The sequence below is a fragment of the Panthera tigris genome, chromosome E3 (assembly GCF_018350195.1).
Source record: "Panthera tigris isolate Pti1 chromosome E3, P.tigris_Pti1_mat1.1, whole genome shotgun sequence".
Taxonomy (NCBI): domain Eukaryota; kingdom Metazoa; phylum Chordata; class Mammalia; order Carnivora; family Felidae; genus Panthera; species Panthera tigris.
Genome location: NC_056675.1, coordinates 31,309,315 through 31,325,294, shown reverse-complemented (window position 1 = coordinate 31,325,294; position 15,980 = coordinate 31,309,315). Strand labels below are relative to the sequence as shown.

Genomic DNA, 15,980 nt, shown 5'->3' with positions numbered 1-15,980 from the left:
CGTGAGTTCCGGGCTCACTGCTGTCAGCACAGAGCCCGCTTGGGATCCTCTGTCCCCCTCTGTCTGTCCTTCCCCTGCTCCTTCTCTTTCTTTCTGTCAAAATAATAAACTTAAAAAAACCCCAAAAGCAAGGGGCTCTTTCAGAGAGCTTTTACCTCACTTTCACATGATGCCCTCTGTTAGTCCAGCAAAGTGGGACTCACTGCTCAAGCCCAGCTAGTTGGTGACTCACGCTGAAATGATGAGCGTGGACCCTTATCAGGCTGTGGCAGCTTGGGGTGTCTTGGCCAGGCTGGGATGGCGTGGGGTGTGTGGGGAGTTGGAGGGGCAGGGGCAGGGGCAGTAGGAGAGCCCGAGAGTCCGTTCTGATCTCTGATTGCCGTGGCTCCCGGTGTTATGGGGCTGGAGCTAGAGATGTGTGCCAGCTTCCCAGATTCCAGGTGGGGATTCAGAATGCATTTTCCACAATATGAGTCTTTTAGTTCAAGGATATAAGGATCCTTTTTGTCTTTTGGCAACAATTTCTTTATGAAAGTGTGAGCACTCATCAGTAGGGAAAAGAGTGAAAAACCACGTTAAGCCCTAAATGCCTTCAGGGCTGAAGAGAAGTCTGAGGGCTGTGTTGAGACCCCCCACCTTCATTGTTGTGGAAATGCCTCTGGGAGTGAAAACTAAAACAAAAAGGAACCTTGAGAATAGATTGTTGACACCCTTTAATTTTCTGGATCTTAGATTTCAGATTTGCACCCTTTTCCTTTTTTAAAAGAATGGTATAATTCCTCTAAGAAAACCATGGTTTAGTCAGCAAAGTCTGGACTAGGATTTTGGTGGCCTCATGAAATAACTGAAGGGAAATTTTTGTTTTTTCCTAATGTCCAGAAGTGAGGTTGGGTTGTTCCTCCCCTCAAGTGCTAGGTTTCCTCAGTGAGGTCAGCTTTCCCAACAGCTTACACCTTCACCTGAGGTTTTGGATCTCTTGTCATCCCAGGGTGTGTTGTCTGTTCCCCGCCAGCCTTAGAGCTGTGGCATAAGGGCTTCCACATCCACAGAGAACTGGCTGGACAGTGAGGCTCACAGCGTGACTCTGCCTGGGCCTGGGAGCAGTTGTGTTAAGGAGTCGAGGCACCGACTCTCCTCTCCAGCACCGGGCGCCTGCACTTACGGAGGGGAGGGCCACAAGGAGATCCCTCTCCAGACGAATGTTTTCCTCTCAGGCTTCACTGAATTTTGAAGCATACTCTGACAAGTTGGACTCTTGCCAGAGGGGGCTGAGGAGCAGGTGAACCTATTCGGATCCCTGATAGGTTGTGTCCGCAAGACCGGCTCATTCTCTCAATAGTCGACTCACATTAGCCAAACTTGCAGGGAATGATGTACAGTCAGAGGAGCAGTTCATCCATCAGCAGGGAGAAGCTGGAAGGCCCAGATCTGATGCTCAGGTACTTCATTCCTCTGGCCTTCTCAACTTGGGGAGCTGGAGTCTGCCCTGATGGTGGCCTGCTGAGTCAGAGAAGGGGGGACTGGTTGGGCGCTTCAGCTGTTCAGTGGCTTAATGTGTCCCAGACCTGGTGAGGGAAAGGTCTTGACCGGGGTAAGCCTTTACTTGGAGAGACGCTGTCACCTGCTGGTCTTTCCGTGGTCCTTTTTCTCCTTTTCAGCTTGTGGTCTAACAGGGTGCTGTGCTAGTTGTGTCACATGGTAGTTGATGGTGAGAGCGAGGAAGAGAACGTGATCTTCTGAGATACGTACATGTTTTGTACTTGCCTCCTAACCAGTAGCCAGCAGATGACTTTGTTGCAGCTTCGAGATGCTACTTAACGAAGGCTCCTCTCCCTGTCTCTCCAGTTCCCTGTAAGACACAGACACAGGACTCTCCAGGAAACTACAGCGTGACCTGCGGCCATAGTCACCGTCCCTCACACACTGCCCCACATGTAGACCCAGGGACTCCCCTTGTGAGGGCTTGTCGGGTCTGCAGAATTCCTTCTCCCCCAGTGGGGGCCGGGAGGGAAGAGAGTCCATGGGGGACCTTTGAGTGCCCTGCACACGATCAAGAATCTCCCCAACCAGCCCCTGGGTGGGGGGTGAGGCTGAGGGTGTTTCGCTTATGGAAGTCTCCGTGGGGAAACGCAGTCCCTGAATGGAGTCCACCTGCCAAGAGTTGTGAGGGCCGCAGCCACAGAGGGGCCTCTGGGGGGAGATGCTGGCGGGGCTGGGTCGGGAGCATGGTGTAGCGAGAGGGCTTCTGCTCCGCTGCTTTGGCCGTCGGAGAAAGAAGGAAGGCTTGTCCTGCCCTCGGCTGGTGTCTTTGTCCAAGGTGCTGCTTCATCCCACCCGTGGCCCCGGAGCAAGACGGTCGCGGCCGCAGCCTTGGGGAGACCTGGCATCCCACCTGGTCCTGGCATCTCACGATGGACGTGGGTGGATGAGTGACTTCTGTGTAAGAACACTGAGGACGCCCCTGTACAGCTGACTCACGGGCCACGTGGCCTTTCTGTGACTCTGTTTCTTCTTCTGTAAAAGGGGAATTGCTGTAGTAACTTCCTCGCAGGCTTTGGGGGAAAGCAGACATAGATCAGTATGAAGCCTTTAGAATCTTCTCTGACTTGTAACCGTTCAGTACAAGTTAGTAGTTGACATTATCGTCACTCCTTATACCTCTGACAGCCCTTTGGTACAGTCTTAAAGTTAGAATGAAAACAGTATGTACTTGATAAGCCCTTGTGAGGATTATGTGTTAGATGAGGGAGTTGAGATCACACGCTCGTATCAGAGTCTGGCATCTGGAAGATACTGTGGCGGGCAGAATGCTGGTCCTGCAGGGACATCTGTGTCCTGATACCCAGAACCTGTGAATACGCTACCTGCTCTGGCAAAAGGGACGTTTCAGCTGTGGGTAGGTGAAGGATCTTGATGAGGGGAGATTATCCTGGTTTCTCCAGATGGCCCCAGCGTGGTCACAAGGGTCCTCACAAAAGGAAGGAGGAGGGTCTGAGAGGTTCCAGACGCCGGGAAGACCCGGGGAATGGGCTCTGCCCTGGAGCCTCTAGGAGGAGCACGGACCTGCCTTCGGCCTGACCGGAGCCTGTTAGACCTTCGAGCCTTCTCACCTCCTGAGCTGTGAGGTAACAATTTTGTGGTGTTCTAAGCCCCCGAGTTTGTGGTTGTTACAGCAGCTACAGGAAACGAGCACAGCTACTAAGCTGACTCGAGGTACTGATTCGACCGTGGACAGGCCCTGGGCCCATCGTCATCACTGTCTTATGGAGCTTGAGCCGGGGTGCTGATGTTTTGAAGGTGGGGTTTTTGTCAGAGTTTCCTTGTGGGCAAAATGAGACCTCAAAGGAGAGCTGTGGCCTTTGCTGGGCGGCACATATGGGACAGGAAAGCTCACTGCCCCGGCCTGTGCTTGTGCACCGTGTGTCCTGGGGTCACCGGTGCCAACCCCTGTGGATGGTTCCCATCACCGCCTGCCCTGGACGCCAGAGGTGAAGCCCCCACGCCGTGGTGGTTGGGACCTCACTGCTGGAAGGACCCTTGGTGTTACTCTTCAGATGTGGGCGGTGGCTGCGGTTGCGGTCGACGAGGCTGCTTTCTCGGCGTCCCGTGGGATTTCTTCTGGGCTCTTTGCTGCTCAGCAGAACCTTGCTCAGTGTTGGCCTTCTCTCGGACTCCCCTGAGGAGCATTTACCTGTGAATCGGAGCTGGCTCTCTGGGCCAAGGAGGAGCGGTGTTCCTGCCAGGGGCACCCTTCTTTCCTGTTGGGGCCTGGGAGGCTGGGGCCACTACAGTTCTCTCGTCTCCGTGTGAGGCCGTCACGCACAGGGAGGAGCTGAGCCAGGTGGCAGGGAAGAGCTGGGTTCTGATCATGTCCTTTGAGCCTCCGAATCCAGCCATACTTGACAGGGGAGTGCAGCCCTGAGTTCCCACCCTCGCTCCCCGGCCCGTTTTCAAGCTTGAGTTGGGTTTCGGTAGCTCATAGGCTTGTGCGAACAATCAGCTCTTTACTGGATGCGGAATCCCTCCTGTCCTGGGACAGGGCTCTTAATTCTCGGAATCTGTCTTTGCAAATACCCCCGTCTGTGGTGTGTCGGGGGCTCTCGCTCCTGGCCTTCCCCTCGTTGGGCTCCCTCCACTGTCCTGCCTTGGCCACCGTCGTCTTCTCCTGTAGTGATGGGTTTAGGCTGCACGCTCTTGTCGGTGGCTCCATTTAATTAACGTGTCATGGGCTCAGGGACAGAGGGCTCTGTTGCTAGTGGCCGTCATAGTCACCGGCGGTGAGGCAGGAGGTACAGTGGGAGGAACTTGACGGATGATGGAAGTTTGGGAGCAATTTAAAAAATTTAAGAAACGGAAGAAGAAGAAAAAAGTCCTCAGCCTCTCTGATTTGTTGCATCTCTGCCTGCGTGTGGCCTGCTCGCTGATGCCCCGTTGAACGTGGCGTGTGCTTCTTACTCTCAGGGACCTGTGTGTCTCTGGGCTCCCAGAAAATAGGGCAGGACAGTTGAGGCCCCGGTTCTGTGGAGATGGATGGCCGTGGGCGGGGTATTGCTAGAGCCTGCGTGTGTCCTGGGTGTGGGGGGGGCCTGACTTTGTATCCAGGAGTGTAAACCACAGCAAGTGTGGGCCATCTCTGCTTGGGTGGCCTTGCGTCCTGCCCCCCGTGTGCACAGATGTCTTGATCTGCGGCGGGCGGCTTTGGTCACGAGGAAGGCTGGCTCCTGACTCCGCCTGTGCTTGTGTCTGGGTGTAGTGGGACAGATGTGGAACCTTGTGGAAGCATCCACCAGATGCCATCGCTGTGCTCTTTAAAACCCGCTCCAGGCCTTTTGATGCTGGCCTCCAGTGCTGGCTGTGGCCCGGCCCTTCCCGCCCCCCCCCCCCACTTCCAACCCCACCTCCTCCTGGCCTGTCCCCGCCCCTGCACTCTCCCCCCGGCCACACTGGCGTTCAGGCTCTTCCCCAGATGCACCAGGCTCGTTCCTGCCTCAGTGCCTCTGCGGTTGTTCCTCTGCTGGAATGCTTTTTACCCATGTCTGCACGGCTGACTCACCCTGTCAGGCAGGTCTCTGTTCAGGGGTCCCCTCCCCTGACCGCCCTATCTCATGTTGTGTCTTCCCCCTCCTCTTTATCATGTTACTTCATCACAGAGTGTATCGGGACCTCGGAGTCTCTTGACGCTTCACCCCGTCCTGTGCTTGCTGTCTGTGCCCCTCTGTGCAATCCACAAGAGCGGGGACCTTGTCTGTTCTTTCTTCCCCTGTGTTCAAAGTGCCTTGAGCAGTGCTGGACTCAGGTACGTGCTCCATGAGTGTTCACATGAATGAGTAGAAATTTCCGAGGGGCTCTTGTAGGACCTCGTGGGAGGTTAGGTGACAGAAGACCCGTGGCTGCTCTGCAGAGCGCGGCCGTGGGCGGGTTGGTGGGTCAGTGCCACGCTGCCAGTGTGCTGGACCCCACATAACCGCTTCTGATGCTTGGCCTCCAGTCAGATTCTTACCACGTGTTGTTTGTTTATCGTGCCTACGGTTAGCACACGATTTTGACTCTCCTCTGGTGTCATCGTTCAGAGGTCTTGAGTGTAGGACTCCTGCAGTCCGATTTTATCTGGCCTAAAAAAAAGTCTAGAAGTGCCTGTCTTCAGGGATGTCTTGATCCAGGGGTTCAAATAACAGGACCCCCCCCCCCCATTTCTCAGGTCTGGTTTCCCCCCACCCTTCTCCCCCTCGTGTTGGCAGCGTATGCTGCTGCGTGTCGGACCGCTAGTCCTCTGGGGGAGAAGTCCTCCGGTCGAGGGTGCTGGCTGATGCTCCCCCCGTGGCGGAACCCAGGCTGCCAGCCCTGTGTCGCTGAGTGCCGCCTAGGGAAGAATGCACAGCCTGGGCTCCTGTGACTGCTAGGTCCAGCCCCCGTGCCCCAGTGGGCGCTGGCCCGTTCTCAGCAGGCCTTCTCACTCCGGCAAGAGGCTGCCCGCCGCTCTGGGTTTCATCTTTTCGGCACACGAGCGGAAGAGAGCGCTTCTCTTCCCCAGCAGTTTCCATATAAACCACTCTGCCATCTATCCCCACGTGGAGCAGAGCGGTGCTTCTCAGCCTTGGCTCCACACTCAGTCAGCTGGGGAGTAAAAATGCCCGTGCTTGCCCACAGGAACCACTCCCTTGGCGGCTTATCACCTGCACACGAATGAAGTTCAGGGCCAGCCAGTAGGCTCCAAATGTGACCGCTTTCTGGCTCCTGGCCGGCGGCAGGCGTCCCGGGTCAATCAAAGCTCTGTCTTTCATCTCCAATCCAGGTGTGGCCTCGGGACTCGTCTCCAGATAGGTTCCAGCAATTATGAAGAGGGTGGGTGGTTAGGGAGGTGGGTGTGTAATGGAAGGTGTTCGCCTCCACTGCTCAGTTAACACGGTACTTGTACTGTGCCCGCCCCTGCCACCCCCCACCTCCCAAGGACCCACAGGGGGCGTCAAGCACGTCTCCTTTGTTTCTCTGACCTTTCCCTTCCCCCAGGAGCGTGGCCCTGCTCCTCCGTGCCCAGCGTCCTTCCCCTCTGGGTGGCGCTCATGAAGCTTCAGTGCAGTCTGGCCATGTGCCCCCATCCTGACCGCTTTCTGATCCCTCCTGTTGGCTTATCCAGTTTCCTCTTCTGGAAGCGCCACTCCCTCCTCCCTGGCCAGGCCAGATGTTGCGTTTATTATAAGAGCCAGCTCTTCTGTCGCCGTAAAGAAATGTAATCACACTGGTCTTCGGTTTGCTAAACTCCTCTTGCCCTGGGGAGCAGTAAGCTAGCCCTGGCATTTGATTGCCTGCCTGCCCTCAGGACTTTGTAGCCCTGTCTCGGGTATGTGGTCTGTCTGACGGCACAGAGGATCGTTACTTTAGTTTGTGTGTGTGTTGACCAAGGGCACAATAAGTATTTGATAAAACTTGTTGCCACATTCCATCCACATACTCTCAGCAGTGATTTTGGAGTAGTGGGCAAGTTGGCATAGATGGGAGCGGCATTATCTGAGAGGAGGAAAAGTTGGGGGGAAGCAGCGTTACTCAAGAAAAGGAATAGAATGATTGTTTCCCCTTCTTTCGGCAGTGGCCCGCACCACTCTGCCCACAGCCCACGGCCGGGGACTAGGCCTGGGGTTCCAGCTGGATGCGGACGGGTCTGGGGAGTGTCTTCTCTGGCTGGGTGGCTGCTTCCCAGCAGGAGTTCAGTACAAGGGAAGGGGAGCAGAGGTTCATGCCAGTCATAGTGGGCACTCGCTTGGATGCATGTGGGGTCTGTCTCCTAAGCCACTTGCGTGGCTCCTGAGAAAGGGACCTCAAACCCAGTATGCTTTTCGTGGGACTTGTGCCTTTAGAGTCTTGGAAGGAGTGCTTGGTAACTTGTAAGGGTCTGCAGTAGAAAGAGCGTCCAGGAATGTGGCCGAGACGTGTCTGTGAGGAAGACTGATGGCCTTGCCGGTCATTAATTGGGGTGGAAAGGCCATGTGCTACCTGCCCTGTGTTGAAAGGTGTTTCTGGTGTCCCCTGCAAATCTTGGCTTATTGATGGGAAGAAAGGATCCTCTGTGATTCTCTCAGTAGATTGGACGTGTGCCAGGCACAGTTGTGGGAATGCTTCGGTGACTGACAGGTACGAGGTCTCCACCTGAGCTGACTGCTTAGTGAGGGCACGGACAGTGAAAAGTAGACCCACAACTACAAATACAGGCCACGATACAGCTCTGCCTTTTCTGACGAGACCTGGAACCACCTCGAGAAATACCTGGTCGATGGTGAAAGCAGAAGCCTCCATTCAGTGGGTACCCGTAACGTGCTGGGCTGTGGTGGGTTCTGCGGCCTGTAGCGTTTCTGTTGGTACTCCCCCTTGACATGTGTGACGAGACCGCGGCTCTGAGAGATGGGTGTGCTCAAGGTCCCCGTACTAGGGGTCTCCAGAGAAACCGCTACATATATACGCACACGCACATAAGCACACACGTATGCACGCATACATATGTGTATATACACGTACACACGCGGGTTATACATACGAATACGTGTATATAGAGCTGTGTGTATGTCCATATACAGTTGTGTGCACATGCCTGCCTACCTCTCTATCTCTGTGTGATGTGACTGATAGATTTTTAAGGAATTAGCTCATGCTCTTGTAGAATCTGGGAGCTACAAAATCTGCAGGGTAGGCGGGCAGGCCGGAGACCGAGGGAAGAGTCGACGTGGCAGTCTTGAGTCCGAGGCCATCTGGAGGCAGGATTCCTCCTTGTGGGGGAGCTCTGTCTTTCCTCTTAGAGTCTTCAGCTTAAGGCCTGCTTCCCTTCCATGCATTGAATGAGGCACACCCACATTATGGAGAGGAAATAGCCTCGAAGTCTACTGTTAAAATGTTAATCTCCTTTTAAAAAGTACCTTTATAGTGGCAGTTAGACGAGCGTTTGACCACACACGTGGGTGCCAGGGCCCGGGCACGCTGTCATTTGAAATTAACCATTAGAGTCCTCTGCCTAGACAGAGGCCAAGCCGGGGTCTTAGCCAGGTTTAGGCTGAGTAGTGCATGTGCTTCCTGCTTCTCCACATCCGTTACGCTAGCCGGAGAATGGTGTCCTAGGTGGTAAAATCTGTTGCGTCACCCTGGACCTCCGAGGTGGGGTGTAGCTGCTGACCAGGAGCTGCCTGCCTACGTGGGGCAGCCTGGGGTGGGGTAGCTCAGCGGGGTAGCATCTACCCCTTAACTTTATCCTGAGAAAGGTCCATTCCCTGTCCCTCCTCTCCCCGGACGACTGAAACCTAATGTGCGCTGCGGGGTCGGAACGTGACTGCTTCAGGACTGGCCATCAGACTTGGGGAGAAGCCACTTCTGGTAGCAATGGAGACGAGGCGGGCTATTGGCCTTGTTTTCTTCCTCAGCGAAGGCTCCTCCTCCCACAGTAAAAGGAGAGGAGGTGCCTGAGGAGGCCACAGTAGAACACGGAGGCAAAGGCAGGCTTGGGATTTCCAGCCAGTGGGGTCTGGGATGAATCTCCACACTCTCCTCTATTAGTTCCAAGTTCTTCGAATAAGTTTTTAACTCAGAGCTTTCAGTGTGTTCATTTTGGGGGCAGAGATAATAATGTAGTGTTGACTTGTGCAGCTGTTTGAAGTCTCAAACGGGTGACGGGTGACATGTGTAAGGTACCGGGCAGTCGTTGACGTTATTTTGGATCGGAGGTGCGTTTTGCAGGGCGTCTAGTATGCGGAAGGTCAAGGCTCATTAGCAGAACACCTGTATGTTAATTTCTGAAAGTGGGTGAATAATTGTGGTGATAATCGTAAAGTCAATCTCCTTGAGAGCTTTGCAGTCCTGGTAAATGATTTGTGTGATGAGCTAGTTTACTGACCTTCAAATAAATACCTGAACCAGTAGCTCAGTACCTGGCCCCTTACGCAGGGATCAGTACTGGCAGCACCCAGGGAGCCATTCGTGGGACAGTGGCCCAAAGTCTGATTTTTTTTTTTTAATTAGAATTTACCGGAAAAGCCTGGGGAATAAGGTACCCAATACCCAGTGTACTCACCACCCCCCCCCCAGATTCAATGGACAGTTTTCCATATTTATTTCAGATCAAGAAAAGAATTGAGTTTCAAGTGCCTTTTAGGTAGGATGTCCTTACTGATGTCATCCTTATGTTCCCAGATGAACCCTGTGCCCCAGCTTGCGTCGCCTGCCTCCCTTATGGTGATCCTGTGGATTTCAGAGGAGGGTTAGAACTCTGATGGGCCATGCCAGGCTCCTCGCGTGCCCACTCCTGGCAGGGGGGGGGGAGGTAGGAGCAGCTCTACCCAGCACACTGGATTGAGAATGGGAGGGAGGCAACCCCCTGAAATGAGGAGGGAGACTAAGGAAGAGGGCACATTGGGTGGCAGAAGCACAGGTGGCCATGCAGCCCGAGCGACGTGGGGAATGTAACCTCTCCAGAATTTTCACTCAGGAGAGGTTTGGTGGTTTTGTTGGGTAGGGGTTTGGAGGCATTGTCTTGACACTGCGTCTGCATAACATGGGCTCTGTTACTTTGAATTTTGTATGTTCGTTTGGGCTAGTGGATCAGGTGGCAACGTGTGGCTGCCTTAAAAAAACCAAACCAACCCAACCCAAACAATGACTTGTACAGGATTTTTCTCTTACTTATCAAAAGTCCGGAAATACATCGTCTTGTCTGGGGCTGGTGTGATGGTTTTATGATCATCAGGAACTCGGGCTGTTTTTTCTTTTTGCTCTGCCATCTGCGGTACGTGGCTTTTTAGCGTGTTGATTGCCTCATGGCACCTAGAAGGCAGCTGGTGTTCCAGCCCTTACATCTGTATTTCTGGCGGGTGGAAGTGGGAAGTGGGGAATGGCCGAGTGTGCATTTTGTAGCTGAATTGTATAAGGATTTAAAGCTTCAGGGACAATCTTTAAGGAATTTTTCAGAGTACCGCCCCTCCTCCAGGGCCTCTACTTCTAGCTCTTGGGCTCCCCTGATGGCACGGAAACCTGGGAAATGTGATGGCGTCATTGGCACACCAAGAAGGAGGGATAATGGATATTGGGTAGGCAGCAGCAGTCCTGGCCCCAGGTGGCTTGGGGGAGGGTCAGGCTGATGGAAACTATGTGGCAGGGGTGGGGGGTTGCCACAGCTCCTCCCCCCCCCCCCCCCCCACCGTTTCCCACCGCCCCCAACCAGCCCTTAGCGCTGTCAGCATTGAGAAAAGCTTCATCAAAGGCACAGGGGTCATCACTGCAAGAGGATCTGGTCCCTGGTCTCTCCGGGGACTGCCATAAAGGGTAGCATTTTATTTACTCGCCCTGATTTTATCCCCTGCAGGATGCTTTCCCCTGCTAAGTCATTGCAAGAGCAATTGCCTGGAAATACCAAGTATCGATTCATGATTTCTGTTCATTTCGTTTTTATTGTTCGGTGGGAGATGAAGGCCCAGAAACAGAATAGGAGCACTTGGAGGGCTTCAGCTCCCTCCTCGGAGGCGGAGGCCACGGCCAGAGGTCCATGGATCATTGTTGCTGTTACTTTTTAGGGCCGCCTTGGCCTTGGGTTGTTGTGCAGTTTGTCAGTCAGCGTCCTCTTTGGTGTCCGGCTCCTCTCTTTCCAGGAAGCTGACAGGTGGCTTGTTTTGTTAAATGCCACTCTAGTTCTGAAAGCTGCTCTAAGTTTCTAATCAGAGCTTTCATCAGGCATCGGGTCTTTGTGCTTTGCTTGTGTGGGTAATGACGCCTTGTACCTCAGGTGAGAGTCGCTTGTCTAAATGGTTTTTCTTGGACCGAATAGAAAAACAGACATCCTGTAAAGAGATAAAGCTCATCTCTCCATCTGGAGTTGTTTCACGGGTTTACGGCCTCGATTTCACACTGTGTTTGGGTGGAAATCCCCTTCCTCCTCCCCTCCCCTCCCCTGCTCCCTGGAAGGCGTCCTTACCCGTGTGCCTCCTGTTGACTCTGTCTAGAATCTTCCTGCTGCCCAGCACACGCCCTGTTCACAGACCTCACTGCCCCAACTTGATTTCCCTCAGTTCTGTAGTATTGCTGCCTCTTTTGTACTTAAAAAAAATTTTTTTTTATTTCTTCCTTTCTTGAGTGACGGATTCACTAAGCGTTTATACCAGGATTCGGGTTCCTTGTGAGGAGCACTGACTTGGTTTTCATGCTGTTGGGCAGACACCTTGCAAAGACAGATGCCTGACCCCTGGTAGGTGACAGATAGCTTTTTGGTGAATGAGTGACAGAATGAAATGTGTTGAGCCCCTTATGATAATAGCTCATGTGGATTAAGCCTCATATGCCAGGCCCTGCTCTAACTGCTTGATAGGCACCCTTCCTGCGGGCTGACTGCTTCATCGTCCCTGCCGTGCAGGTGGGGGAACTGGGACTTAAGAGGCCGGAACATAGAGAGGGGACGAACTGGCTTACGGCCCCTGCCATCCCCTGTGTTTTAGATTGTTGTTCCTGTCATCGGCGCAGCCGAGTGCTTTGCCCAGGTGCACAGTGGGTGAATGGTGTCCCGACGCAGAAGGGAATGACACACAATGTGTGCCCCTCTGGAGCCCACAGGCAGGGGTGACTGGGTGGGTGCACTTGGTGGGCTCCAGGAGACGGAGCACCCACATTTCTCCCGGGCAGCCAAGCCAGTGGGCAGAACAGGACCGGATGTGGACATCGAGCCACGTGATGTGCGTCCTGGGTGCGCTCGACCACGGGGCCCGGGAGGCATTCCAGGTACGTGCTGTACCTGAGACTCCTCACCTTGCCGGGCTCCCCGTTGGCCTTTTCATTTCCCTCTGACTCATCCTCACACTTTTCCTGGGACCCGTTCCCTCCAAAAACACACCCTCCTTCCCCCAGGTGGAGCCAATGAGGCCCAGCTCGGCTCTACCTTTATTTTTTTATTTTTATTTTTTGCAAACACATGAAATTTATTGTCAAATTGGTTTCCGTACAACACTCAGTGTCGGCTCTACCTTTAATTACTTGTGCCTTCGTTTGCATCTGGTTCGTCTCATTATAATGCCATTAGCAGAGTGCAGGGGTCCCCGCTGCTGGGCAACCAGGAGTGGTGCCCGCGCAGTTTGAGGCCTTGCTTCTGTGCTCTTGGCTTCTTCCCGATGAGTAAAATGAAGGATTTGGAATAGACAAGAAGCAAACGTACATACAGGGGCCAAAAGCAGTCTGCGGAACTGGCAGCTTGCTTAAAAATAGTTTTCCCGCAACTTTATTGTTGAACGTTCAGCAATTTGGGTTTTCTTGTTAAAAAAGAGGCCATATTTACTGTAGAGAATGTAAGACGATACAGAGACGTGGAAAGCGAAAAAATAAGTCACTTACAAACCCTCGGGTGTCATTAACCATCTGGAGCCCACCTTTCCGGGTAGGTACCTCCTGGGGTAAGCACCCCCACCTGAAGACGGCTTTGTGATCTGTGACCCACCTCACCTTCTGACACGTGGACTTGATGGGTGAAGAGAAAAGCTGATGGCATGGAAAAAACCCACAGTTAATGATAGTGAAGTCAGGCACTGGTGAAATACACCTGTACCCGCAAGGTGCGTCAGGTGTCGGCGACCAGTCACATGTGGGCTGAGTGACTGGAAAGAGGGTTTGATGGGGTGCAAGCTGGCTGCCGCTGACTGTCTTGCCTCCTTTCTCACCTCTTTTCCAAAGTAGAGTGGGACAGCATTCACGGAGGCAGCCTTTACCCGAAAGTGTTAGAACATGAACATGAGACCATGGCTTGGGCTCCGAAAGTCCCAAGACTGCCCTCTGCCAGAAGTGTGACCTTGGGCAGGTTACCTGGCCTTTGGTTTTCTGTGCTTGTATTTCATTTCAGGTAGTTTCTCCTCCTGAGTCTTCCCGTTCACGAACTTTTTCTGCTGCAGTTTGCCCATGACACGTTCATGTGGCCTCACGTGGCTGCAAGGGTTGCTGGGAAATTGTCTTTGTTGTCCATCCAGATGGTCAGGTGCCTGGCAAAAAATTTTTCTTGCTACGGAAGAAAGAATGGCTAGGAGGGGACGTGAGCCCTTTGTGCCACACTTTGGAATTTGCAGGTACTCAGCTTTTACCCGAGGGAGCGGCCGTGCTGGCTTGGCCAGCAGGGCAGCAGTGGGGTCCGTTTCAGTGGAGAAATGGGGAAAACTAAAATGTGAAAGATGCTTTGTGCTCACCCCTTTTGAAACTCTCCCCACTTGTGTGACACAGGACAAACGGGAGTCCCCCTTCTCTTTGTTTAAGCCGTTCTCTTTGTGTCCCATGCTTATTTGTCCTGTGAGTCCAGGATGCCCTTGTCGCGTGCAGAATCGGCATTACCAAGGACAGTTGTCCTGTTGACCAGCTATTGGTCAATACTGTAAGACTCTGAACTAGAATTCTGAGGCCCAGGTGCAAACCCTGACTTAAGGCTCGCCTGCTGTCATTTTGGGATGATGTAAACTGAGCCACTCCGTCTGTAATGCCTACCTGGTAAGATTCATTCCTTCATTCCCTCGAAAGAAAGTGCTAGAGGGGGAGAGAGAGAATCCCAAGCAGGCTCCACACTTAACATGGGACTTGATCCCATGACCCTGGCATCGTGACCTGAGCCAAAATCAAGAGTTGGATGCTCAACTGACTGAGTCACCCAGGCGCCCCTGAGCTTAAGTATTACATTACTCTTTATGTATCATTTGGCCTCCCATGGGGAGAGGAAAATAAAATTAATCTTGGTTTCCTCTTTCTATTTCTCTTTTCATATTTTTTGGCAACTTGTAGCCGGAGAGCTCTTGACATCCAATTAAATATGAATTATAGAAGGTACCTTTTATAATATAAAGATGTACAGAAGCACAGTCACTCTGTGTAGACGTGAGTTCGGTGCCCGTCAGTTGCCTTTTGGTTTAAAACCTAACAGCAAAAGTGGTTTTCGATCCTTTTTGACTATGGCTCATGATAAGAAAGAGGCTTTTAAGTGCACACGTTCATGCATTAAGGAATTGAGACACTGCCTTCCTAGAACATTACTTACTTAACCTTTACTGTGTGCAAAACATTCTTATGTTGTATATTCCATTCTGTTCCATCATAACAAACACTTGTGACTCACTGAATTACTTTCACCACCCCACTAAAGGGATGCAATCTGTAGTTTGAGAAACATCATTTTATAGAAGGGGGTAATATTCCAGAATCTTGTAATCTAGTTAATACGTTCAGTATTTTTTCTGTTGGTTAAGACGTTTCCTCCCTCCTTCCCTTATCTAAGGTGTAAACATTATTTCTCTTAGCGAAAACTCACTCAGATTTTAGTACATGATGTGTTTATAGTTGCAAGGCGGGAACAGACCAGTTTCTTTTAGAAATAGGACTTGTTAGGTCTCTTCACATTTCCTGGGGGAGAGTGGATGTGGGGGCTTTGCTGCCATGCATTGTGGGCACCTGTGAGCCAGACCACCTCACAGGTGATTTGTCTTTTCTGGGATCCAGCCCAGTCCCTCCTACATAGATCCTGAAGACCCTCTGACCCCAGCAACTGGAAGTAGGCCCCCGGTTGCAGGTGTGGCTCGATCTAGGAATGCAAACAGTTTACCAGGAACATGTATCCCTCTGCCCCTTGGTTCTGTCTCCAATATAGGTTTGTTTCATTGTCGGACAGGTCTTGTTTCTTGGAGGGAGAGAGAGGTAAGAGCGCAAAGCAGGGGGTCAGAGCAAGTAACACCCCATGTGACTTGCCAGCGGTGTGGATTTTATCCTCCGGCTCGGGGGGCCTGGTGAGAAAAGAAAAGCAGGAAGGGACATGAGCCAGTTGGCATGTTTCTTCCCCTCAGACGAAGATCTGCCCCATGTGTTGTTTCTGTGCATGACAGAAATGATTCTGCCTTTAGAGGGCTGGTTACTTTTAGACACTGAAAATATTTTTCTCCCCCCCCACTTTTTTTTTGAAATTTCTGACATTGTTTGAATTTAATGATTCATATTACGAATTATTCATGAAAATGATCTTTTAAGCTTCTTATAATAGCTGAAATTATCCTTCATTAGATACTGACAGGTCCTGTGATGGGTGTAATTATAAAAAAATATTCTTAGGCTAGCTATATTCTGCAGTGTTAAAATTACGCAAATGAGCAGGGGATAAGAATAGAAGCTGAGTAGGATGGTCAGATTTTATGGGAGCGGGGAGGGTGGCGGCTTTGCAGATTTTCTAAGATGAATAAATATGTGCTGCACACATTAAGTACGTTTTTATTAGAGTCTGCCTCAACGCTTACCTTTTCCTCATCGGCAAGGGAGCAAATTAATTTTAGCGCCCCGAATTGTTTGTCACTCTTGCCCATATATGAATCGCACGAAGGAGAATTTTTTTTCCCTTTCCTCCTTCTTCCACTCAGCATTTTCTGCAAGGCGTGCTGTAGTAATCTGATGGTCCTGCAGAACGGCAGACCTGTCGTGGAGATAGCTGAGCAGGGAGGGGAGAGATGGGGGGGTGG

The 15,980-nt window shown here is 52.1% G+C and overlaps 1 protein-coding gene across 8 annotated transcripts in view; it reads left to right on the top strand.

Annotated features, from left to right (window-relative positions):
- The window catches only part of SNX29 (sorting nexin 29), a 495,580-nt gene that overhangs the window by 198,628 nt on the left and 280,972 nt on the right, over positions 1-15,980 (top strand). The window contains exon 15 of one of the 8 annotated variants that reach the window (XM_042972470.1): positions 1,366-1,880. The exons of the other annotated variants lie outside the window; for them this stretch is intronic. Within the exon in view, the coding sequence (XP_042828404.1) occupies positions 1,366-1,490 (125 nt within the window). The 3' untranslated portion in view covers positions 1,491-1,880. Of the gene's footprint in view, positions 1-1,365; positions 1,881-15,980 lie in introns of those variants that run through there. 8 annotated transcript variants of the gene reach the window in all.